General features: G+C 49.3%; 1 protein-coding gene across 1 annotated transcript; it reads left to right on the forward strand.

Moving 5' to 3' along the window:
- Window positions 1–5074: 5074 nt before the first annotated feature.
- On the forward strand, window positions 5075–26182 carry SUMF1 (sulfatase modifying factor 1). The gene is made up of 9 exons (XM_059480057.1): window positions 5075–5278; window positions 6634–6807; window positions 8881–8955; window positions 16627–16709; window positions 19249–19371; window positions 19851–19965; window positions 20807–20920; window positions 24496–24555; window positions 25960–26182. Exons 1-9 carry the CDS (start codon window positions 5075–5077, stop codon window positions 26068–26070), a joined length of 1059 nt encoding a protein of 352 aa, XP_059336040.1. The 3' UTR covers window positions 26071–26182.
- Window positions 26183–26724: the final 542 nt, after the last annotated feature.

Here is a 26724-nt window from a genome sequence, read left to right on the forward strand (position 1 = left end):
CTGCCGCCGCCGCCCCGCCGCGGGGGCGCGGCCCACGGGACTACAGCTCCCAGCGTGCCCCGCGCCGCGCCCCGGGCGGGGGCAGCTGACAGCGAGACCCCCGGTCTGTGCGGTCAGGGACGGGGATGGACCCTCGGGTCTCTGTGGTCAGTAATGGGGATGGACCCCCGGATCCCTGTGGTCAGGGACGGGGATGGACCCTCGGGTCTGTGCGGTCAGTAATGGGGATGGACCCCCGGATCCATGTGGTCAGGGACGGGGATGACCCCCGGGTCTGTGCGGTCAGTAATGGGGATGGACCCTCGGGTCTGTGCGGTCAGGGACGGGGATGACCCCCGGGTCCCTGCGGTCAGTGATGGGGCCGACCCCCCCCCCCCCCCCGGTTGGTGACTCGGATGTATTTTGTTCCGGGGGTCCGTACAGAGCCCTGGAACGAGCGGGGGGCGAGCGTACGGGAGTACCGGGCACAGAGACTGCGAGGGTGAACCCCGAGTAAACACTGAATAAACCGGCTGTCAGCGCTGTTTGGGGAGCGCAGAATAGCGGGAAGCGAGGGCTCAGGTGAGCACCTGCCTGCACAGGTGCCGTCACCTCTGCCGTGACTCAGGTGCGAGCCCTTGGCTGGGCAGAGTCGCGGCCGTTCTGCAGGAACGGCTCCAAACTCTGGAAATAGCGAGTGTCACTGCAGCTCCTCTTCACTACAATTACTGCACGGGGGTATCACTAACGAGACATCAAAACTTCAGCCAGAATGACCAGCAGCGAACAAAAAATATTAATATTTCATTTATTTTTGTATCATGTAATTATTTGTCCGTAAATATTAGCCAAGGTTATTCCCCACAGTTACACCCTGATTTTCCTGCCCTCTGTGGCTGCCTGGCAGCGCCCAGAGCCCCGCAGGGTGGGTACAATGTTTGCCTGCAGAACAACTGTATCGCTTTAAGTGGGATTTAGGTGAAGGAAACATTTCCCTCATTCATTCACTGTCGCCCACAGCCACGTGCTGCCGTGGGTAACAGGTAGGAATGGTGCTCTTGTTTGTTTCCCTCTTGGGAAACAAAAGGAGTGTCCTCGCTTGTTTCCCTCTCTACAGCAGCAGGAGAACGCTGGTGAATGGGAACAAGCCCAGAAGAGCCAGTTTGAAATCAACACAACTTCCCCTGCACTGGCTCCCATTAAAAATATCTCCAGAGGAATTGGAGCTGGGGCTCTGGAGCAAGGATATGCAGAGGCTGAAGCCTGTGATTCAGGAACTGAAGCGAAGGTCAGAGAACAGAGTTTTATGGGTTTCCTACATGGCTGCAATACTACAAGCCATTACTCATCAGGAATTTGGCAGAGTAGTGGTGCCTAATATCATTAGATAATCCTAATGAATTCTTGTGTAATCAAATCTAATCTCTGGACGGGCTCAGCAGGCGGAGGCTGCAGCGGCTGCAGGGCAGTGACTGAAGGGCTGTCACCAGAGCCAGGGGCAGAGCTGTGCCTGCTGAGCACCTTGAGCAGCTCTGCAAACAGCGTGCCTTAAAATAGCTCCAGCACTGAGGGATAATCCCAGCAGCAGCACTGGGGAGAGCAGGGGAACGGGCTGCCCAGGGAGGGAGTGGAGTCTGCCCCTCTGGAGAATCGCTCCCTCCAAATACCAAAGGCCACATTTTCACTTGTAGACTACATTCGATTCTGGGTCTTGGTCAGTTCTTAAAGGCTGAGGAACTCATAACATCCCAGAATGGTCTGAACTGCTCCCAGCCCCAACCAGCCTGGTCTTGGACACTTCCAGGGATGGGGCAGCCACAGCTGCTCTCTCTGGGCACCCTGTGCCAGGGTCTCCCCACCCTCACAGGATGCAATTTCTTCCCAATATCAAACCTACACCTATTTTCTGTCAGCTGGAATCCATTCCCCCTTGTCCTGTCATTACATGCTCTGATGGCCCCTCACCAATTTTTGGGCATTCAGCCAAAAATAGTGACCAAGCTCTGCGAAGAACTTGCTAGATTTGAAGGGGCAGTGGCAAAGACAAGATCATCATGGGAGTTCCCAATGCAGGAGAACATTTCCATTTGTCTTTAGGAGCTTGCTCTGGGTGCTGCTGCAGGCACTGTGAGTTCATGGGGCTCCTATGGTCTTACAGCTCTGAAAAGAGGTAAAACTGTAGGGCAGCATGGGAGTGGGAAGGGTCACCTTGGGAAGGAGCAGAGTATTCCCTTACAGGAATTTTCCCTGATAATGGGACCTACAGGAGGCAGCCCGAGATGGGAACAGTCCTGATGCAACGAGGGCTGGGCTCGGAGCCCACACACCCCCAGAGGGTCGAGGGAACGAACTCAAGAATTCAGAGAGGAAATAGTGAAAAAACACTGCTTGGTAGGTATCACTTCAGCCCTGGGAGCTGCACTGTGAATGTTTGGCCCAATTTCACATGTGGTTTCAGTCACAGGAAAACAACTTGTGAGGGATTTTTATTTTTTGCTATTGGAGTACTTTGTTCTTTTTCTCCTTTTCAAACCTTGTTCTGCTTCATTCCTACTTTATTTTTAGCAATTATGGAAATTCAGCACTGATGAAAGATGTTATAATGAAATTTGAAGTCTGTTATTTGCTTTTTTATTTCTATTGTCTTGTTTTATGTTGACAAATTTGCAACTAACAATTGGCTGTTTTGGAAACATTGCACCTCCAGCCTGCCGGGTGCCTTTGCAGGGGTTTTGTCTCTGCTGTTTTGGTTTTGTCTCTGCTGTCAGCTGCAGCTCAACAGCTCTGGAAGAAAAATGAGAGCAGAAGATATTCCAGAGGATCAATCTGCCTCCTCTTGCTTGTGGCTGGTCCTCACAATGGGGAGGATGATCCCACAAGTTCCCTGTCCTCAGGGAGATCCATGCAGGCACTCAGGGATGAAAAGCACTCCTGGAACACCTCAGCCTCTCATGAAGTGCTGGAAAATCTCTCATTCCCATCACATTTTAATAACAGCAAGATCAGAAGCGTGGGAAATCGGTGTGAGGAGAGGGAAAAACTAAAGCCTGCATGGCTGAGCACAAAAGGATCACTGCAACAAAAGTTCTCCAAGTCCTCAGGATCTCAGAGTGGAAGCTGCTCAGAAGCAAACTGTAATTATTTCATCTGTTCTCTGGGGAGAGTAAGGAATATGAGCCATCCTGATGGAGCCACACAAATGATGCACATAAATATTCCAGGAAAATGAGCCATGAGAACGATGGATACACCAGAGAGCTGTCCCAGCTCGTTGGAAATCAGCTGATTTTCCTGAATTCCAGCGCCCCACAGCCAGAATCCCAGGGCTTTATTGAGGGGAGGTTATCCTGGCAGACTGTGTTCAGTTCTAGAAGTCTGTAGAATTTGGATGCCTACGTTCTGCTCTCGCTTCAGTGAACTGTGTTGGGAAATATTTAGCAGGAGAATATAAATTGGATTTAACTCTCATTTTCATGGCCATTCATTCCTTAACAAAGGGCAAAGATCACCGTGCTAATGCAAAAGGAATATTTCCATTTTCTGACCCCAAAGCAGCAAGGGTTGGTTGTATGATTAAGTTTGTAGTCATTTGTTTTCCTGCATTCTGATGCTTTTCTGGAGCACATCAGAAGGCAAAAGGGACTAATGATGGATAATTGGAATTCATCCCTGGAAGGCCTCCTGTCACGTTCATATTTTCTGGAAAAATCCCTTTGCCCAGGATCTTCTCCTGGGAAGCTGAGGAGCCTCAGAGAAAAAGGAAAACAAATTCTCATCTCATTTGCGTCTCCTGTGTTGTGCTCACATGTGGAAGTGTTTGGAGATTGTTTACCCACAGGTGATTGTTTCATTGGGTTCTGCTGTGAATTATTTTGACTCATTGGCCAATTGGGGCCAAGCTGTGTTGGGACTCTGGAAAGAGTCACAAGTTTTCATTATTATCTTTTTAGCCTTCTGTCTGTATCCGTTCTGTGTTCTTTAGTATAGTTTAGTATAGCATTCTTTATTATAATATGGTATCATAAAATAATGAATTAGCCTTCTGAGAACATGCAGTCAGATTCCTCATTTCTCCCTGCCATGGGGCACCCCACAAATACAAAATCCTCCCAGCACTGTCATTTTACACAGCAAAACCTCACAGAGCAGCACAGCTCCTTTGAGCATTCACACACACCAAACCCCTCCGTCACTCGTGCTTCTCTTTGCTGCAAGTAGAAGCCAAAATTACATTGAGTATTTTGAATTAATATCCCGCAGGATGAGTAAAGATTTATTTCGGTGTGGGGGATGATGCAGAAGATCCATTCTGTTGACAGCTCTGAAGAGAAGCTCCCACAAGAAAGTGAAGATTTTAGAGTTTCCAACAACTTCAGTGAACTGCGGGAGAAATGGAGGAGAACCCAGGAACTGTGATTCCCTGCTGGAGAGGGGCAATCCCAATGCACCCTTCCAGGGATCACAACCTTGGTGCCCTTTGTGAGGTACCTGTGGGGACACTGGAGGGGTTTTATGGACACATGGGATTCCTGTCCCATTTGAGATCTTTGAGTGGATTGCTGAGCTCCCCTCTCAGGGTGCTCGAGTCCAGGGAGGGATCAGCAAGAACCACTGTGGATGGCGACACAAGGGGACAGAGAGGGACACAGAGCGGAAAGGGAGGGGGACAGTGGGGTCAGGAGGGGAAAGAGAAGGACATGAGGGGACAGGAAGGGACGGTGGGGTCAGGAGGAGACAGGGGGACACAGAAGGACAGTAGGGTCAGGAGGAGACAGGGCAAGACATGAAGAGACAGAGAGGGACACGGACAGTGGGGTCAGGAGGGGACAGAGATGGACACCAAGGGTCAAGGAGGGGACAGGGAAGGACACGAGGGGACAGAGAAGGGCACAGAGGGACAGAGGGGTCAGCAGGGGACAGAGAGGGACACTGAGAGGACACGGACAGTGGGGACAGAGATGGACACGAAAGGTCAAGGGGGGATAGGGAAGGACACGACGGGACAGCCCCGGTCCCGCCCCTCAGGGCGCGGCGCGGCCCCTTTAAGAGGCTCCCTGTCACGTGACCAGGCGTGGCACGTGGCCCCGCCGCCAAGATGGCGGCGCCCGCCCGGCTGTGCCGCCGCCTGCTCCCGCTGCTGCTGGCGGCCATGGGAGCGGCCGCGGCCGCCGGGACCCCCGGCACCGTGGGCTGCGGCTGCAGTGCCGGCCGGGCCGCCGGGGACGGGCGGGAGGAGGCGGCGCAGCGCTACTCGGCGGCAGCGGCGGCGGGCGGCGGGCGGAGCGGCGGGCAGGGGCCGGTGAGCGGCGGGGCTGGGAGCGGGCTCGGCCACCCGAGGGGTGGCCCTGGAGGGGCACGGCCTCCTCCGGGATAACGGAGCAGCCGGGGAACTGCTGTGGGGAAAGTTAAATTAAATTATAGGCGGGTGGGGCGAGCCCCTGAGGAGCTGGGCTTGGGCGCGGGTGCTGCTTCGGGCCCCACCTCGCTCTTGCCTCACGGAGAGAACGGGAAACCTGAGGGAATTCATCTCCTGCTGCCTCTGTTCTGGTGCTGGGAAGCTGCGTCAGCCTGGAAAAGCCTCTGGGCAACAGGCAGGGCGGAACTCGCTTCACGAATTGGAGAATATTTAGAGTATGAATTGAATAATCCCTGTTGTGCTTGGCGTCCGTGTCACCGATGGATATTTTGTGTGACAAACTGAGCAGTTCACTGTAGGTCTGGAGGATGAAAAAATCCTCTGACCTTTCATGCAGCTGGCAGCCTCAGCAGTAGGTAATGAAAGCTAATTACTAATTATGCTCACAACATAACTTGATGATGCTCAGCTAGAAAACACCTTTACCAGCAGAGAAGTGGGAGAAGAATTGGCCTCTGCATCACCCACAAACAGGTTTATTTATTTCCAGCATGGATTTAGAACTGGGGAGCCAGCAAGAGTTAATTTTGCACTGGTTTTAGCCCAGTGAGCTCTGAGCCTGGCTTGGAAACCTCTTGAGGGAGTCGTTCCAGCTACCGAGGCTTGAAGAGAGATTGCGAGGGAGGAAGTGGTGCAACTTTGTGTTGTGGTTTCCTAAGTCCTAAAAAATGTAAGCAAATTTATCTTGAAGACCTTTTATGGAGTCAGTTTCAGACTGACTGTAAGAGCTCAGATTCTTCTCAGTGGAGAAAGTTAGGAGGAGACAGCCAGCTTCAGATGGGGGCAGTTTGAAGGAGAAGCTGTTTGTAGCGTTTTTTATGGGCCAGTTACAAGTTGTGTGAATTTTAGGTGTGGCTGGGAGAGATCTACAGTGGAGAAGGAGCACGGGAATGGGATGAGCAAGGTGATGCTAAATCCTCATTCCCGTGCCCTGAAGAGGCAGGAGAGGTGCTGGGGAGCTGCTGTGAGCTCACTGTCTGCTCCTTTGCTGCCCTGTGTAACTGCAGAAATAACAGCTCAGTGTAACAAAGGAAACACAGCATGTTTCTGCTCGTGGGAGCTCAAGCATGACCCAGACTTCTTGTGAAAAATGGGGATTGTCCCCATTGCAGTTCTGCCTGCTGTGTCCCCAAATGGGCTGCCCAGAACACCGTTTCCAAATGACCTGCAGAGGTGAGGAGCAGAGCAGCCTGGGCTCCTCAGTGTCTCACTGCCTCCCTGGGCTGTTTGCTGTGCAGATGGTGCTGATCCCAGCTGGGGTGTTCACCATGGGCACCCAGGAGCCCCAGATCCAGCAGGATGGAGAGGGCCCAGCCCGCAGGGTGCACCTTGGCAGCTTCTACATGGACCAGTACGAGGTCAGCAACCGGGACTTCGAGAGCTTTGTCAACGCCACGGGCTACGTCACTGAGGTGAGGCACCAGGGCTCCCCCCAGCCTGGGACACTCCCAGTGGAGCCAGCCTTGTCTTGTTGAAGGATGTCACAGCATTGTTTGGGAATTGCACACGCCAGGATTTCTGCTGAAGGTAGCGGGGAGAGGGAATTGCCCTGCTGTCCTGGGCTGAAAGGGCAGTCAGGGGTTTGTGGCTGTGTTTAACAATTGTCACCTGAGCTCACATCTGCCCTGCAGCCTGGGTGAGGCCAGCAGATCTCTACAGGGCCTTTTGGGGTGGTTTGCTTGGGGTTTTTTGGTGTTTGGGTCCTGGAGTATCCTAAGTGACCTCTTTGTCCCCTCAAAACCAAAAGAAGCCCAGAAGTTTCTCTCCTTGATTAGGTGCAAAAGCCACCTCATAGGCCTGGGGACTGCACCTCAAACTTAAGGATAGCCAATTGGACAGGAGCCAAAAAGCCCTGCCTGGGCAACTTACTAGAAAAAGAAGCGAACAAAGAAACAAATAAATGGCTTTTGTGAGGTGTTTTACCAGAGCAAGGACCTCCTGCACCTGGCTCGGTTTTTCTCTGTTTGTTATTTTGCCTTTTCTTAAACCTCTTTGTTTCCAACACTGCACCAGAAGCCATCCTGCTGATTTTATGCCTCCAAGGGTAGCCGAGCTACCTCAGGTGTGTTATAGACCTCTGAGAGCTTGTGAGACCTGGCTCAAAGGGGCTGCTGTAACACTGGAGCTCTGTGTACCAGGTTAGATTCTCCTTGCTTTAGAGAAACCTGGAGAAGGGAATTAACAAACTGAGATGGCCAGGGACTCTGCAGGCTGGCTCAGCACAGCTCTGCTGTGACAGACAGAGAGCCCTGTGCCTCAGGAGGGGACAACAGCAGCTGCAGTGACAATTGTGTGCCTGTTCCTGGAGCAATGGACCAGGAATATGCGGAGGTTCCTGCCAGGAAGGAGCCCCTGTGCCTGAAGCTCAGATCCCTCCTGACAGGTGCCTGTTCCTACACAGCTGTGGCAAACCCTGACAGCCCTTTCAGGGAAGTGGAACCTGGGCAAGGAGCAGCTCTCAAAGGAGGCACTTTGCTGAATTCACTTGATGAACTGGCTCTCATTTGGAAGGCAGGATCCTTTGGTTGGATGAAGAGCTTCTTTTGTCTGCTATTTCTGTTTCTTAGCTCCCTAATTATGAAAAAAGGGAGGTTTAACTAATTTGAGTTGGAACAAAGCTTGCTTGTAGCAAACAGCTTCTGGCATGAGCACATGTGTGATGGGTTAAATGTGGAATCACAGAATATCCTCAGCTTGAAGGGACCCCAAGGATCATCAAGTCCAACCCCTGGCTCTGCACAGACACCTAAACAGTCCCACCCTGTGCCTCAGAGTTATCCAGATGCTCCTGGAGCCCTGGCAGGCAGAACTGCATCACCTGGGGGCTGCTGCAGTCCCCATGGCTCAGCTGGTGTCATTGAGGACTCCACTTACACCTCCTCCCTCTTTTTCTCTTGGTATAATGTACTGTGATTGATGGAAATTATTTGTATTTTTTATTCTTTATATCAATATAAATGCTAGATATAATGATTGAGTTACTTTTAACTCTTTATTGTTGTAGCAGCACTTTTAAATGTGGTACTAGTGATGATGGAGCAGTAAGTGACAAGGCTCAAGTCTTTTATTGTGCTTCCCAAAGGAAAAGCAAGAGGAATGAAACATGCCCTTTCATATTAGAGTGATGACTGTAGCATCTGAAAGCAGTTGGGACAATCAGAACTGCATTTTTAATGAATAAAAGTAAAAACATGTGCAGAAGCTCAGTGAGCTGCCATCTGCCCAGTGGCTGCTGAACAAAAACATTCAGAGAAAAGATCCCTTCTTTTCTGTTCCAAAACAGCTTCCTTGAAAGAGAACTCAAATTCATTATTGGAATTTGTTTGGTCAAAGGTTGGACTTGATGGCCTTGGAGGTTTTTTCCACCTTAAGGATTCTCTGAATTTTTTTATCCTTGCTAAAACAGAGCTGTAAGTGTTCAGTGTGGTTCCAAGAATAGCGCTCCTTTGATGACATAATGGTTGAATCCTTTGTTCTTTCCACAGGCAGAGAAGTTTGGTGACTCCTTTGTGTTTGAGGGGATGCTGAGTGAGGCAGTGAAGGCTGACATCCACCAAGCAGTGAGTAGCACAGCAGGGGGAAGCTCCCTGAGCAATCCCTGGGCTCTGGTGGCAATCACTGCAGGGAAAACTGAGCTTTGTGCTGTCCCCAAAGCCAGGTGCAAAAATGGGGATTATGGAGAGGTGTTTGGCCAGGAATCGTGGGCTGAAGTGGGGAGGATTTGCCATCTGTTCTCTGTCCTTTTTCTTTAAAAAACAATTAAAAGCATCAGTTCCTGATGAGCAAAAATTGGTATCAACCCCTTGTTGTCTCTCTTTGCCCCCTACCTGAGAAGTTCAAGCTGTCTGTAAGATTCCTCAGGTTGTGAATGGCTGGGGTTTATGATGTTTGCTCCTCTCTAGAGGATCCTGTGTTCATTTGCTGCTTTTCCAGCTCCCCTCATCCCCCTGGGCACTGCAGTGATCCTGGGAGGGGCAGTGCTGACTCCTCTGGAGCTGATCCAGTTTTCCTGTTGAGTGAAAGTGAATATTGATTTAAAAAGAAAGAAATTTCTGTACTGAACCTTCCCTGCCCTCTCTTTCCTCTTTTTCTGTTGTGAATGTGTTGCTGAGCCTTCCTCAGGCTTCCTTTACCTCCTGCTGAGCAGGTCAGGTCCCTTTGCACTCCTGGCAGATAAGCAGATTGTGTCCTGCCATCTCCTGGGTGAGCTGATCTGCTCTGAGCACAGGTTTGGACAGAATCACCTCCTGAGCCCCCTCCTGTCAGAATTCCCCTCAGCTCTGAAGGGACACAGTTTGATTTTTGTTTTCAAGGGGCAGCCTGAGAGAGGGGAGGTTTCAGGAAGCCCTGTGTGAGTGTGTGCTCTGAGGGCCTGGCAGAGAACGTGGGGTTTGGGTTTCTGCTGCCAGGGAAGGAAGATTACAAGTGCAGTTTGTAATCTTTTAATTCAGGACTAGCATTTGTGCACTGGGAGAGATAAGGCTAAATTGCAGTTCCCACCACCAGCATAACTGATGCTAAATACATCCATGGATTTGTTCTGCCTCCATAAAAATAATAAAAAATACAAATTAAAAAAAGTGGCTCATCCCAACAGAAAAGAAATTCCTTTTCCTGTGTAGCTCTGTGTTGCAGAAATCCCTAAATCAGTGTCTGTGTTTTAAAACAAACAAACAAACCCCAAGAATGCTGCTGTAAGCTCAGCCTTGGCAATTTTGTAAACACAGAGTGTTGGGAGCCACTTTCCTGAGCGTGTCAGCCAAATTTCCCAGTGCTGGCTGCAGTGCTCACAGGACAAGTGTTGTGCCAGAGGTCTGGATGGAGCCCAAACTGGTCTTTTTTGGCTGCTGCTTTCTGAAGGTTTTCTGGAGCTGTTAAAGGTAAACTTGCTGTTAAAAGTCACCTTCTTCAATCAGAACTACCAGATGAAAAGCAGAAATAAGATATAAATATTGGTGTGTTACTGGCACTGCAGATCCCTCCAGCCAACCAGAGGGAGAAAGGGCTGTGGTTTTCCTTTGCTTCCGTGGCTCAGCAGTGTTTTGACAAGGGTTTTCTCCAGGTGAAACCCAGGGATGTGAAATGTAAATGTGAATATAGGGGAACAGCAACAGGAATGTAAATTTTTAAAGCAGTATTTCAAATGCTGTGAAATAACTGGGGAAAGGTGAAAGTGGAAGTATCAAATGAAATAATTTAGAAATGATGAGCTGTGTGTCTGTTGGGGGTTTTGGTCTGGTTGGCCACTTTGTGTTTTCCAGTTCTTAAAGCAGATTTAGCAGAGCCTCAAAGGCACTGGCTGAGGCAGAGCTGGGGCTGCTGAGGGGTGAGCCAGCTGAGCTGCAGGGTGATTGTTGGAGCTCTGGGTGTGCCTTTCCTGGAGGTGAGGTGGGCTCCACATAGCCACTGACAGCAATGTGGGCTGGCCTCAGCTCTGGAAGGGAAGCAGTAAAAAGGGGTGGGAGCAGCCAGGGATGGAATTGTTGCACATTTCTGGGAACTCAGGTTTTAGTTTTGGCCTCCAAGTTTGTGGTGGTCATGTGGCTGAGGGAGGATTTGGTGCTGTGCCAGATGAGGGAGTTACTGATGGAACTGGGGAGGGCTCCTTCAAATGGAAAAGGATTTTGTGGGGTGAGGGGAAAAGGCCCTTTGAAGCTGAGATTATTCTGAGGGCTTAAAAAATTGAGAGCTTCACATCTTAAATTCTTCACATGCAGCTTGGAGAAGAGAAGGCTCTGGAGAGACCTTGGAGCCCATTCCAGGGCCTAAAGGGGCTCCAGAAGAGGTGAAAGAGGACTTTGGAAAGGGACAGGACACAGGGAATGGCTTCCACTGCCAAAGGGCAGGGATGGATGGGATATTGGGCAGGAATTGTTCCCTGGCACAGGTGCCCAGAGCAGCCCTGGCTGCCCCTGGATCCCTGGCAGTGCCCAAGGCCAGGCTGGATGGAGCTCTGAGCAGCCTGGGACAGTGGGAGGTGTCCCTGCCATGGCAGGGGTGGCACTGGGTGGGATTTAGGGTCCCTTCCAACCCAAACCATTCCATAATTCCACTTTATTCTGAGGGATTTGAGAGCTCTTGCCAATCCCTGCAGGAGTTTCCTTGCTGCTCAGGTGCCATGGATGGCACAACAGGAGTGCAGCCTCCGTCTTTGCTCACTGGAGAGTAGTGGGGACATTGTTGTTCTTGGCTCATGGAAGGCAGAAAAATTAATTTTTGCTTCAACACCAGATAAATTCTGCACTGAAGAGCCTGAGAGCATACAAATGTGTGCTGCCTTTGTGAGGGTATGGAATTTTGGGTCTGGAATGCAGCGGAATTGGCTCACTGGCAGCTCAAGCCAGCACTAAGTTCTGGCCGATCCAGAACTGTGGGATGCTGCTTTCATCCCTGTCTGTATGGAAATCTCTGCAGTGGCCTGGAGCTGTGCAATTTGCCTGTTTCACAACAACCCCAAACTGAAACATTCTGCATTTCAGCTGAACACCCCAAGCTGCTGAGAGGAGCCCTGGCTGCAGGTGGGCCAGCAGTGCCAGTGTGGGCAGGGTGAGCTGTTCCTGCAGCCCCCACTGCTCCAGCTGCTCCCTGCAAGGAGCTGCGAGATGGAGCTGCTCCTCTGTGGGTTTTTGTGCTCTGCTCCCACTGCCAAGAGGGATGTGCAGGAATTCTCCCTGGGAATTGCCAGGAACATCAGCCTGTGTCATCAGAGCTGCAGTTTAAAGCACAGCATGGTTTGTGCCTCAGGATAAATCCGTGCACATCTCCTCTCCTTACAGCTCATGTGCTCTTGGTTAGTGGAAAAAATGACCAGTTGGAGTGCAGATTTAGATGTTGGCTGGAAATTAGACTTCCAGAGGTGTCTGCCTTCACCAGGAATATCAGTTCCTCAAAAGAAGCTTCTTCTGATTCCAAAACTTGCACTTAATGAATCTGACTGGATTTGAGCATCACGTATTTGTGGTTATTTTTCTTGGAGGATTGAGAGGGCTGTGAAGTTTTACACTGCCTGAACTGAGGTTCAATGACCTTTCCTGCAGCAAAGAAAAGGTCCCTTCATAGAAGTGCTTGTTTCCAGTCAAGTCTGAAATATTTTTTGTAGTTGATGACTTACAGAGTAAAATTAAATATATTTTAAAGCTGCTGCCTTTCCTTGGTGTGCAGTTTCAAACTGCTGTAAAATGCTGGATTTTAAGGCAGATAATATTCAATATTAAACAAACCCCCTTGTTGCTTCTGTTCCTGAGCTCATGAGGGAGGCCATTAACATTAGAAATTAAGAGTGAGAACAGATTCTTCTGTAATTAGAGCTTTGAGGGAGCTGGGACTTTTAATTGATAGAATAAATAGCATGGGAATTGCAGGAGCTGGCAAAATCAGGTATTCACAGAATCCTGGCAGGGACCTCTGGAGATCCCAGTCCAGCCCTGATGCAGGTGTGAGCTGCCTGCTGGACAAATCCTCTGCTCACTGTGAGTTCTGTTTGTGGGGGGCAGCATTTCCCAGTCCTGGCTCAGTCCCTGTCCATAATTACAGCAGGTTTGTTCTCTGTGGGGACACTGAAGTGGATCCTTTGCACAGTAATTATTTTTATTTCTTAAACTTCTCACCCTACTAAAAATGTTCTGTTTTCTGTCTGCCTCTTTCTTCAGTAGTTCATTAATCAGTGCTCAAGGTTTAGGATCTGGCTTAGAGCAGGAAGAACTGTCAGAGATTTATGTGTATCTGCCTTACATGAATAAAATAAAACCTCATCCAAAAATTCTGTTCTTTACTGAATAACAAATTTTTCCTCACATGCTACCAATGCTAACGAGATCCTTTTGCATATTAAAGATGTACAGAGCTCAACACCATCTGATTGAAACAAGTGGTAACCTATTAAATCAGCTTCTGAGCTGGAGTGGTTTTAAGAACTTTTTAAGAATCCATCACTTAATAAATGAGTTTTAAAGTGGCTTCCAGACTTGGGCTGCTTTTCACTCAAAGTCTCTTTAACACAGTTAATTCTGAAGTTCTTACTCTGCAGTCACTTTTGGTTTTTTCCAGCTGTTTATCCTGACCTGGAGTATTTTAAAATACTGTATTAAAATAGCATTAGAATGCTGTAGCACAAAAAAAGCTGATGTTTGGTGCAGTATGACTGGACAGCAGCATGAATTTGTCATATCTTGTGGGCCTGCCTTAAAGTTCAAATCCACAGCTTTGTTATTTCAGGGGACTTGCTACTTGATGGAAATGGTGGAGCCTGAGCCAAGATGAGCTCCTCTGTTGAGTTTATTTTTGGTAATTTTTGGGATACATAAATCTGATTTGAATTTGAGATTTGCTCCTCAAGTGGGGGCTGTTTTTCTCTCGAACGTGGCCTGTGACAGGTTAGTGCAAGAATAATAAATGCTGTTATGGCTTTGGCCTGGGTGCCTTTGGGGTGGTTTTTGGGGTATTCCCCTACTGCAGCAGCAGCAATGCTGACAATGAAACTCACTTGGTGATGGTCCCCACTCTAATTTTCTTTTCTCCATAGATTTAGGAAGGAATTTTCTTCAAGCTAATTGTGAAGTAGTTTAAAAATCTTGACATTGTGAGGTAATGGAGCAATTAAAGCTAGGCTGTCCCAGCCCACTTGGAAAGGAAAATGGAATACTTAGGAGGAGAGTTTTCTGCAGGCTGTTAGTGGGAGCTCAGGCTCCAGCTCTGCAAATTGCTCTGCCCCAGTGCAAAGCTCGTGGGCTGGAATTAATTGTTTGAGCTCTTCCCAGTGCTAGCACACTGGGCTCTCTTTTCACAGTTCTCTGGGTCTGCAAGAAGCAGAACAAGGAGTTCTCAAGGTTTAATCCTGGAGGGGAGAGCAGGATAATCCCCGTTTCCAGCTGGATCAGAGCAAGCCAAGCCTTTGTGCCTCTGCTTTGCCCTGGGAATGCTTCCCTGTGCAGCAGCATTGCAGGCAGGTGTGGGTAACCTGGCACAGGAGACATGCTGCAAGAATTACCCAAAAGGAAGGGGGTTGTGCTCTGATTCAAGATCCGTTCAGCAGCATCTGCTGCTGTTTGGACAGCAGGAATCTGTTGCCTGTGCACAGAACGTGTTTTGGAGGGAAGCAGAACGTGAAGTGTTATGAAAGTAACTAAGCTCATTATTGGCAGGGGAGGACTTGGCTGTATTAACTGTGATGTTGTAATATCTCTGTCTAATTAGCTCTTCTGCTAATTAGATTTAGAACAATTAAAAGCTTGAAAGACTTGGGAGAAGTTCTGGGAGAGAGCTGTGGATTCCAGGTAGGAGATTTCTGGAAGGAGCAGCTCGGGGTGCGTTACCAGAGCCAGGGGCTGCCTTGGATGAGTCTCCAGGTAATTCCTGCAGGCTCTGTGTGCTCTCCCTGTTGTCCCTGTCCCAGCCCTGCACGTGTGACTGCTCTGGGTGCTCTGCAGGGCCTGGCAGCCATTTGGGGCTCAGCTCAGCAGAGCCACAGCCGGGAGCTGTGCACACGCAGTGCTTTCCTGGGGAGAGACATTTTTCTTGGGTTAAAATAAACCAGCCTGATTGAAAGCATCTGCTTTTTCTTTTGCATCACAAAAATGTTTTCCAAAATTAAAGTCGTCTAAAGTGTAAATCTTTGCAGTCTCCTGCAGAGATGTTTTTATCCAAAACCCAGCAGTTTAATTTACAAAAATATGTTGTGCTTAGAAACTGTCGAAATCTTTCTTGTGATCTTTCAGATTTTAGCTTTAGCAAGTGGTTCTGCTGCTCTTTTATTTTCCTTAAATAGCTGTAAAATGCTAATTTTGGATTTCTGTCCTATTTTCAGTGTAGTTTAAAGGTCAAACCTCAATATGGGCAAGGAATTGGTTAAATCAGACTAGTTTTAAACCTCTTGACTGTTGTATCAGTTTAGTAGCCCATCACTCTGAAGTTTTAGTGCTGTGAAGTTGAGCAGAGGATCTGCTGGAAGGTCTCATTCTGGGGTTTGAAGCTTTAGTCCAGGATTGCCGATTTCCAGGGAGCTTTTCCATACCCAGATGTGCTGCAGGCAAAATCTGTGTGTGCTGGGAGGGGAGGAGGGAAAGGCTATCAGGGAGTGTGGGCACAGCCTGATGAGGCTCCAAACCCGGGGTGATGTGTGTTTGGTCACTTGCTGCTGAAATATCCACATGAGGGATTTGATGTGTAGCTTGGACCAGAGTTTTCTCGACAATCTCTGTGTGACACAGGTCATCTCTCGGCCCACACACATGTAATTACATGTTCTGTTGAAGGATGCAGCTTCCCCCTAGAAGCTGCTGTTAGAATTGTTTGCCCAGACTGATTCTGGATCTCCTCAACACCAGCTTGCAGTGACCTTTTGGTCTTTGCTCTGAAGGTTTGGTGAGTTAAAGGGCAACACTCCTGGCACCTTTCCTACCTCTGTGAATAACACTCGACAAAGTCAGCCTAGGACTAACCAGCCTCTGGCTTGTTTACCTCCTCAAGCATTCCAGGCTTATTTTCTCTGATTTTTGTTCTTTATAGGCATTATCTCTGTAATAGGAGTAGTTTGGAAGCTGCTGCAATAAACCCACTGTTGATGGGTGGCATAAATGTTCCTTTCTTTGCCTCAATGAAGGCCCCATTATTAAAATAAGTATTTGTAAGTGAATATGAATCAGAACAGTTAAGCATTGCTTTGAAGTAAGCCTTATAGAAGAAATCCCTAAAGAATGTCTTCCAGGAAAAACTCCTTGGCCTTGAAGCACCAAATTTGGGACTTCTGGTTTGAGAGAACTACTCAATGTCTGCATTGCTACAGATTTGGACTTTGTGATGTTTCCCAGCAAACCAGCTGGGGAAAAAAAAAAAGAGAAAGGCTTCATGCTTCACTTCCCTTGTGTGGTTCTTCTGTCTCCACCTTCTGGAAGCTGAGAGCAAATAATTTAAAATCAGCTGATGGGTTAATGACCTGGTAAGCAAATGTGTTGCAAGATGAGTGTTTGACCCCCAGCTAAAGGGCATCATCAGGGATTGTTTCAGTGATGTCAAAACACTGAGTCCAGGGAGTAAATAATTAGGGTGAAAATGCTCTTTAGGCCAAAATTGTAGGGTTCTTTTCCTCTCTGCAGATTGTATCAGACTGAAGGCAGGCAGGAGCTGAAATTCATACAGGCACAGGCTGGTTTGGGTTGGGAGGGATCTGGTGGCTGTTAGCACATCCCTTAGCTGGGAATTGAGTGTCCTTCCCTGCTGCTCTTGTCCTTTTGCAGGTGGCAGCTGCTCCCTGGTGGTTGCCTGTGAAAGGAGCCAGCTGGAGGCACCCTGAGGGCCCTGACTCCAGCATCTCCAGCAGGTGAGCCACGAGCACCCATCCCATCACAAACCCCAGGGAACGTCCCAGCTCCCACAGGAGTGGGGCTGCAGGACAGGGCTTTATTCAGGCACCTGCTGGCTGCTGCTTCTGGGGCTGTTTGCCACTTCTGCTGAGCTGCAAGCAGCTTGCCATGGCCATGGGCAGTGGTGGAGAGCACAGAGGTCTGTCAGGACTGTGCTGACCGAGCCTCGGTGTTTGCTGTTCGTGTCTGTGTGCCAGCAGGGAGCACAGCAGATCTTCCAGGGTCACAAACTCCTGACCCGGCTTTGGAGGGGAGGAATCAATCCTCACTGTGTGCACACTGGAGTCTGGGCACTCTGAACTCTTCCCTGTGGGATTGGGAAGCCTCTTCCTCTGGCAACAGAAGACTGAGGAGTTTTGTGCTTTTTTCACTGTATTCTGACTCTGTGAAAAAGCAGTTGTGACTGTGTAGAACCTCTGAATGCTTTGGAAAACTCTGCTTTTTCATACAGTTAGTGCCACACTTTGCCTGCACAAACCCTAAAGCTTGCTGATCCTTGTCTTCATACAATTGCTTTCCATTCTGAAGTGGGATGAATTTTAGGCCTAGAAAATCAAATTACTGTCTTCATTTGGGGCCTCTAACATTGCAGCTGCTCCTCTGACTAGGCAGGTGTCAATGAAGTTGGCACTTCATCAGCTAGTGAAAGTTTCTAACAGCATTTTGAAATCAAATCAGACTCTCTAGCCTAGATCTAGTAGGGTTTTGAGTCCTCTAAGGACAGGACTTTGTTAGTGCACCATCATCTGATGGCTGAAATGCTCAGTAACGAGTTATCTGCTCTCCAAGGGCAAGGAAAGAATTATCTGAGGCAAAAATAGAGATAATAGCTGGAGGCATTGTTAGGGGGAGCCAGGAATTGAGGTCAGAGGCAGCAGACAGGAGCTGGAAACCTGCCATGAAATTCTGGGCTGGTGCAGACCTGGCCTGGCACAGCTGCTGGGAACTGGAAATGGCCCCAGGGGTCAACAGGGATACACTGGATTCCTAAATGGGGCAGGAAGAGAAGTTTGTAGGAAGTTCCTCTCTCTCCTGGACATTCAGCTCTGGGAGCATCTTGGTCTATTGGAGGCTTGGATGGATTCTGCAAGAATGGCTGGGCAATTTTTTCTGTGTTTTTCTGGAAAAAGGGACAAGGATTTTAATGTCAGTCCTGGAACCAAACCCCATTAAAGATGGGGGCTCTTGTGTAAACTGTGACTGCTTAAAGCACCCAAGGAAAGTCACTTCCCAGCTGAATTTCTGCAGTTCAGTTTCCTGGACAGGGTGCTGCAAAAGCTGATAGAGTTGGTGAGACTCTTCCTCCTGCCACCTCTCCCTCAAAGCCCCACAGCTGACAGCAAGGACAGCACCCAGAGCGGGAGAGGAGCCACAGGGGAGGGGAGAACAGTCACCATTAAATTGCAGAGTGCATTTTCCTGTTGAGCATCCTGCCTGCAGGCTGAGATGGCCCTGTGCCAGGCTGGTTTGATGCAGGATGCCCTGGCCAGGCTGGTTTGATGCAGGATGCCCTGGCCAGGCTGGTTTGATGCAGGGTGCCCTGTGCCAGGCTGGTTTGATGCAGGGTGCCCTGTGCCAGGCTGGTTTGATGCAGGGTCCCCTGTGCCAGGCTGGTTTGGTGCAGGATGCCCTGGCCAGGCTGGTTTGATGCAGGGTCCCCTGTGCCAGGCTGGTTTGGTGCAGGATGCCCTGTGCCAGGCTGGTTTGATGCAGGGTGCCCTGTGCCAGGCTGGTTTGATGCAGGGTGCCCTGTGCCAGGCTGGTTTGATGCAGGGTCCCCTGTGCCAGGCTGGGTTGATGCAGGATGCCCTGTGCCAGGCTGGGTTGATGCAGGGTGCCCTGTGCCAGGCTGGTTTGATGCAGGATGCCCTGGCCAGGCTGGTTTGATGCAGGGTGCCCTGGCCAGGCTGGTTTGATGCAGGGTGCCCTGTGCCAGGCTGGGTTGATGCAGGGTGCCCTGTGCCAGGCTGGGTTGATGCAGGGTGCCCTGTGCCAGGCTGGGTTGATGCAGGGTGCCCTGTGCCAGGCTGGGTTGATGCAGGGTGCCCTGTGCCAGGCTGGGTTGATGCAGGGTGCCCTGTGCCAGGCTGGGTTGATGCAGGGTGCCCTGTGCCAGGCTGCTTTGGCAGTGCTGGTGCTGCAGGTTCCCAGTGCTTTCCTGTGGCTCTGCAAACCCAGGCTCCCCCAGAGGGCAGGGTTTGGACAGTGCTGGGTGCTGCCCTTGAGAAACCACAAACCATAAATAACTGCAGAGCTGGAGGTGGCAGCAGCATGAGACAAACCAGAAGTTAATTATTTTCTCCTCCTGTTTCCCTCTGATGGCTGCATTTCCCTTCCAGCACTTTGCTGCCTTCCCTTAAGTAACTTTCCTGTAAAGTCACCTGGTGCAGCTGTGCCTGGTCAGTCCCGTGTGCCCCTGGCTGGTGCCACACTGTGCTGTGCAGCCCTGAGTCTGCCTGGTGCCCTGAGGAGCCTGTCCCACTCATTTTGTTCCAGAATGGACCACCCAGTGCTTCATGTGTCCTGGAATGATGCCCTGGCCTTCTGCAGGTGGGCAGGGAAGCGGCTGCCGACCGAGGCCGAGTGGGAGTACGGCTGCCGAGGGGGGCTGGAGAGCAGGTACCTGTGAGCACAGGGAGGGCTCCTCAGGGGGGTGTTACCCCACAACTGCTCTGCAGCCAGCCTGGGCTGCTCATCTGGGGAGGAGAAGGCGCCAGGGAGAGCTCAGAGCCCCTCCCAGGGCCTGAAGGAGCTCCAGGAGAGCTGCAGAGGGACTGGGGACAAGGGATGAGGGACAGGACACAGGGGGAATGGCTTTAAACTTAAGGAGGGGAGGTTTAGATGGAGTGTTAGGAAAATGGTATTTATTGCAAGGGTGGGCAGGCCCTGGCACAGGTGCCCAGAGCAGCTGGGGCTGTCCCTGGATCCCAGGTTGGACATTGGGCTTGGGGACACCTGGGACAGTGGGAGGTGTCCCTGCCATGGCAGGGGTGGCACTGGCTGGGATTTAAGGTCTCTCCCAACCCAAACTAGTCTGGGATTCTATAAACTGACTTTTAATTAACTGTTTGACAGCTGCTCTGTTTGTCTTTCCTCAGGCTTTTCCCATGGGGCAACAAACTGCAGCCCAAAGGGCAGCACTATGCCAACATCTGGCAGGGAGAATTCCCCACCAACAACACAGCAGAGGATGGCTACAAGGGGACTGCACCTGTAAGTGTGTCTCAAAGACAATCCAGCATGTGGAAATGATCTTAGTCTTCCTAAAATTAAGGGCTGTCGTCAGGAGGATGAATCATGACTGTTTTCCTTCCCTGCACTCTTTCATTTTAGATTTTAAGTTGCATTAAATTTCACTGCAGGCTTGAATGTTATCAAGGGACTCTTTTACAAGCTAATTGAAAAGTAAAGATTACTTTCAGTTTAACTTCTAGTTCCTCTCAAACTGACCTCTTTTTCCCCTTCCCAGTCTGTTTGTAGTCAGAAGCTGAAATACTTTCTGCCTGCACTTCTGGCCTTGCAGTTTTGTGAGCTCAAAAATCACACAATAACTTAAGAGAAATTAAATTTCCCTTTTGGGGAAAGGTTGGGCCTGCCTGTCTAGTATAACAACCAGAGTGGAATTTTAAAGGCAGTCAAGAATGTGAATGAATTATTGAATGGTATTTAAGTAAGTCCAAAAGTTTCATCAGAAGAGGAGTCTGCCCAGGCAGGAGCTGGCTTTTCCTTGGTGGGAGGGAGTCTGGGAGCTGTGAGTGGGGTCAAGTCCCTGATGCCAGGTGTGCCTGCTGCTCAGACAGTGCCTCCCCGGAGAGGCTGAGTCTCCAAAGCCAGCCAGGGGATGCTGTGTCACACTGGAGCAGGGTGCTGGGGACACAGAGGTGACCACAGCCTTCGTCCTGCTTGATTTCCATGCAGGAGATGGAAGTGTTCCAGGGCTGCACTGCTGATCTGGTGCCTGCCTTTGGGGCTCCTCAAAGAGCACCTTGAGCAGACAGGTGTGAGGATTCCAGCCTGTTTGGATGTCTCAGAGCTGTGTTCCCTTCCTGTGCAGGTCTCTGCCTTTCCCCCCAATGGGTACGGCCTCTACAACATGGTGGGCAACGCCTGGGAGTGGACATCGGACTGGTGGGCTGTGCACCACTCCCCCCAGGACCTCCACAACCCTGTGAGTGTTTGCTTGGCACATCAGGGGCTCCTTGCTGTGGGAAAACTTCTGCTCTGTGCTCCTGGGGTGGGGCATTGGCAGCATCACAGCACAGCTCATCCACGCTGCAATTGCAGTGCTCTGGTGCAGTTTTGGTGTTTGGTTAGCTGTTCACACCTGGTTAGAATACCCATTGAATTCTTCCTAACTGGCCTCATATTACAGAAATCAATCATTTATGGAATTACTTCTTTAGAAAAAGGAAGGGTTTTAGTTCATTTATGTTGCTCCAAGCTGTTCTTATTTTCCCCCTCCCAGGCAGAGAACAAACCATCATGAATTATCTTTCTGGCTTTTGGTAGCTTGTTTTAAACTGAACATGTGATAAAATTTGAGTTTTAGGAGAAGTCACCAGGCTCTGAGAGGTGAATCTCTGTTTTTCTTTATGGCAGGCAGATGGAGGTTCCTGCAGGGTGAGATGTGTGAGGTCACTGATGCTCTGTCTCAGCAGGTTCCAGTGTTAGATCTGCTCCTCTCCCAGTTATCCAGGATGAGTAAATCCCATGATTTATGAATATGACAAGGCCATATAGAGTTTGTCACTCAAAACCCCAACAAATACTGTGGTTTTTATTTGCTAACAACTCACAAAGCACTTTCAGGTTTATTTTTATTCCTGGTAATTACTTGTGAAGACAAGACAATTATGGAACCCCCCAACAATCTGTGTGCAGAATTTCATCCATTCCTTGTCACCAATCCCCAGCATAGCCCAGATCTCTGCAGTGCTAGAAAGCTGCTTTGAAGATTTTGGGTGTTAAACTTAATGTGATAAAAAACTGTGCCTGAGCTCTGACCCTCTGGAAGAATTCAGTCTTTTCAGCCCAGAGAACACATCCTGTATTTAGGTTACACTGCCCTGTGCTCTGCAGAGACTGAAGAGCTGGGCTCTGATAGATCTGGTGCTAATCAGTTCTAATGTCTCAGAAGATAACTGCAGCCTGGCTATTTTGGGACACCTTTGCACATGAGGAGATGCAGTTTCCTTACCCATTTAACCAGAAAAACCCTTTGGAATTCACTTTGAAGTGTTCTGCCTCAGAGAATTGATTCTGACAATCAGTTTGCATATGAAAAACTCTAAAAGCCTCATTGTTAACACCTGATTTTTAAATACTTCCTGAAGTGCGTGGGTTTAAAACTTCAACAAACTCTTGGAGCCGAACAGAGCAAAATTCACAGGATAGTTGTTCCCCACCATCACCTTAATCCAGCAGGGAAGTGCTGCTGCCTTGGCATCATCAACACCAAAGTGTCTCAGATAAATAATTATAGTGAAGGTGCTTCACTGCAGTCACACAATCCCGGAATGGTTTGGGAACTGATTTCTCTCCAAACAGAGTGACCATGTGGCTGTGCACAGGAAATCACCATGCACCATCAGAAAGCATTTGTTTGATGTAATCAAAGAAGTACAACTTTATTTTCATTACTGTTTTTTTTTTTTTTTTTAGTAACTTTTAAAAGAACAATCCTACTTCTATGAGCTTTGGTAATGGAATGCACAAGCACTTATGTAATCAGACTGGAATATGGCTGTTGCAGTATTCTAGTACAGAATAACCTTGTTAATTTACAGTAAACTCTGGGGTTTAATTCTGGGATCAAAGTCTGGACAGCTCTGGCCCTTTGCACCCACGTCCTTCCCCTTCAGTACCAGCTGGTGCACTTCTCCAGGTCAGGCCATGAAACAATGGTGCTTGATAGAACAGAGATTTGCTTGTTTTAATCAAATGTGACCTTAACTGCTGGGCTGAGATTAGCTTTTATGAGGGGAAGCACAGCCAAGGCAGTTTCCTTCATCTATCAGTGAGATATGTGCACAAGCAAATGTTAACTGCAAATGCTGCTGCTGCTGTCTGTTGGTTTTCTGACATCTTTGCCAGTTGTTTATGATAAACCCTTTACCTTCAGTGATTTTAAATAGGAGAATGATGTTTTACAATGGAACAGATTTATGGAGGACAGTACAGCATTTTTCTGCAGGTGAGGTATTTCAGGACTGTAATTCTCCTTCAGAGGCTGTAGGGGTCAATTTAAGTTGGTTTGTTGTTACCAAATAACCTTTGATGCTCAATTTTGGCCTGGTGGAAGATCTTTGTAGTTAATAAAATGATGCACTTCTGAGCCTTTGGTTCACACACTGCTCAGTGCAGGTCAGCCCTTTGTAATTGCTGACACATGACAGATTTAGAGCTTTCTAACCCTAATCAAAAATGTTCTCTTCGTTTATAGAAGTGTCTTTGGAGCCAGTTGCACAGATTGCTGCTCAGCCCTGCAGCATTTAGGGGAAATCCTGCTCCCCAGCCCCATTGTTCTGCTTTGTCTTGTTCCCATGAACTTTATTTAGGTCAGCTTTCTCCTGGCTTCCCTTGCAATGAGATTACCAGGCTGGGTGATGACTGTGCTGGCTGGAGCCTTATCTCAGAGCAGGGGCTGTGCATGCACCTGCAGCTGTTTGGGGACAGCTTCCAGAGGCCTCAGTGGGAGCAGGGCTGGGCTGTGCAGCAGCACCCAGGCTTGGAAGGAGCGGATGCTGCCTCAGGGTGTGCCTTCCCTTGAGTATTTGTGTGCCATTAAATGCCAAATTCTTTTTCACACGTGTAAATTTTGGCAGTAAACATAAAGCTGCTGCAATTTGTGCAGTGAACTTTCAGACAAAGCTGTCAAACTCAGGGGGTGCAGGCAGGAGCTGCTGGAGTACCAACATCAACTCTCAAGGTTTTCTGACAGTCCCTGGGATTTATGTTCAGTTACAAATGCACTTCTGGGGTCGATTCTTCTAGAACATCACCCACCAGGTAATGCAGACCTGGGTGGGAGACAAGTGTACCCCTTGAGACAGGGTAGGAGAGTGGGATCCATGGCAGGTGTGACCAGGGTGGTCACTGAGGAAAGCTGGAGCTCATTTCCTTCCTGGTAAAACCCTCTTAGGAACCTATTGAAGTGAAGGGAGACGACCCATCTTTGTTGATCAGCATCGAACTCCGTTTTATTGATCCAAAATGCAGGTTTTTATAACCGTGTTAATTAGGCTCATGCATATTGCAAACCCGAGCTCACCATAGGTCACAGATTACACATTAACCCCTCCTTTTGTTTTCAATACCTGTGGTTTGTTATTGAATCCAAGATTTATTTTCTCACCCTGTTATGAAAGTTCTCAAGGCCTCCATGTTATTGAAGACAGACTTGAGAACTTAGCTGTTTACAGAAACAGGCTGTGAGAATTTGCTCCTCACAGCTGCCTTTTAAGCCATTTATGAGCAAAATTCTCCAACAGGAACCCCCCTGTTCCCAGGCATTATCAGTGAGCACCCCCATGGAATGTTAAATATTTTCAGGAGTGGGGAGGGAGTACAGTTACTGTCACCTGAAAATCCTGTAGGGCAGAATTATTTCAAGCTGTGTGCTTCAGACACCACTGAGATCTGTGTCTGGAATATTTCTGATTGCTCCTTCCCCATCTCCCTACTCCCTGTAATGAGCAGTTATTCCTGAGCACTGACCAGTGTCCTCCCTCCCTCCCTCCCCAGCAAGGGCCGCCCTCGGGCACGGACAGAGTGAAGAAAGGTGGATCCTACATGTGCCATAAGGTAACTCCTGTGCTCTCCTCCTCTTCCTCTTCCCTCTGAAAGCACTTGGCCATGATCCTCTGACAGTTTCCTGGCAGCCTGCATGCTTGTCAAGGGCTTTCATGGCATTTATGATGAGCAACACCTGATGTTCTTAAGGACCTTTTTTTGCTTAGCTTGGAGTTAAAACAAGTAAGTTTTTTTAATCAGTATGGGGTTTAGATGCAGAACTTAAAGTTGATGCAGCCTTCTAATGGTGTTTTCATGATAGAGCTTGAGTGATACTTGTCAGAGTGGAAAGTAGGAATGTGACTTTGTTTTTTAAGTTTTAGAATGGCTTTTGATCCAGAAAGGTTGTGGAGCTCTGAGTAGCCAGGGAAAGGTGTTCCTGCCCAGGGCAGGGGTTGGGGCTGGATAAGCTTTAAGGGCCCTTAAATCCCAAATCCTTTTACAATTCCATGGTTCAATGATATCAGGTGTTTGCAGAGCTGGCTGGGAGATGAAATGTTTGTTGGTGGCATACCTGAACATCCTTCAAAACTGCCAAGATGTCACCACAGAGTGATGGCTGTTCATGACACAAAATAGTGTTTTAAACTCTGCTCATGCAGTGCTTGAAAGCCCTCATTGTACATCTCCTGTTTCATTAAAGCTGTCCTGTTCTTCCCTTGCAAAGCCTGTGGCTGGCAAATCACTCTCATAATTAGATTAAATTTTCTGCAGTGAGATCCCATTTTCTACACTGATTTCCTTCTTAGGTGAAATCAATGTCAGATGTTAATTAGCAGTTTTGATTAAATTAACACTGGAATAGGCTCTTCAGTGATGAATAACATGACCCATTTTGAGGGTTTGTGAAGATTCTAGTCTGCCCTAGTCTTTTTTTTGTAGGTGATAAAACTAGGCTGTGCATCAAGACAAAACCACTGACTACTGTTAGTACAAGGGCTCTTTATTAGGTGCCTGCCATCAGCTCAGACTGATCTTTGTGTGCTGGTGCTCTTCTCCCCCTCAGACCTGACAGTGCCTGAAGCTGCACCTTTTTACATCCCATCCCAAAAGTCTGGCACCCCATTCAGGGAAATGTTCAGTACCTGTCCATTCCAGTGGGGCATTAGCACACGGATACACAGCTCAGCCTCTGAGGCAAGCTGAATGTTTTGGCTTTTTCCCAGAGCAGGAGAGATTCTTGGCTGACACTTTATCAGACACTTTGCCATTCATTCCAGTTTTTGTGTCAGCTGGTGTCTGTGCAGGATTCCCTCATTTCTAACACAGCAATTTCCATCTGTAGCACTACATCGATCTGTCCCACAGCGATGGCTTTGCTGTATGAATCTAACTAATTAATCTGTTAATCTAACAAGCTGTTGCCCGAGGAGCCCCAGCTGTGCTAAGAAGTTCCTTTTCTGTGTTGCTGTGCAGTCCTACTGCTACAGGTACCGCTGTGCAGCCCGGAGCCAGAACACGCCCGACAGCTCCGCGTCCAACCTGGGCTTCCGCTGCGCCGCCAGCAGCGCCCCCGGGCCCCGCTGAGCCTCCCCGGGCAGGGCTGGCACGGCAGGGCTGGCACAGCAGGGCTGCACCCGCCCAGGAACAGCAACCCGGGCAGGGCTGCACCCGCCCAGGAACAGCAACCTGGGCAGGGCTGCACCCGCCCAGGGACAGCAACCTGGGCAGGGCTGCACCCACCCAGGAACAGCAACCTGGGCAAGGCTGCATCCACCCAGGAACAGCAACCTGAGCAGGGCTGCACCCACCCAGGAACAGCAACCTGAGCAGGGCTGCATCCACCCAGGAACAGCAACCTGAGCAGGGCTGCACCCACCCAGGAACAGCAACCTGAGCAGGGCTGCACCCACCCAGGAACAGCAACCTGAGCAGGGCTGCACCCACCCACGAACAGCAACCTGGGCAGGGCTGCACCCACCCACGAACAGCAACCTGAGCAGGGCTGCACCCACCCAGGAACAGCAACCTGAGCAGGGCTGCACCCACCCACGAACAGCAACCTGAGCACAGTCCCTGGCTGATGGCACCACGGAAAAACCTGGCTTGGAGCTCCTGCTGAGGGAAGAAAAACCAGCACGACTCGAGAGCGCTTGGAGAACCTTCGTGTTCGTGAGCAACCTGGCCTGGGTGTTTGGGTTCAACTTGAACAAAACTGAGCAGAAACGTGGCAATCATGTT

Source organism: Ammospiza nelsoni, chromosome 11 (genome assembly GCF_027579445.1).
Source record: "Ammospiza nelsoni isolate bAmmNel1 chromosome 11, bAmmNel1.pri, whole genome shotgun sequence".
NCBI lineage: Eukaryota > Metazoa > Chordata > Aves > Passeriformes > Passerellidae > Ammospiza > Ammospiza nelsoni.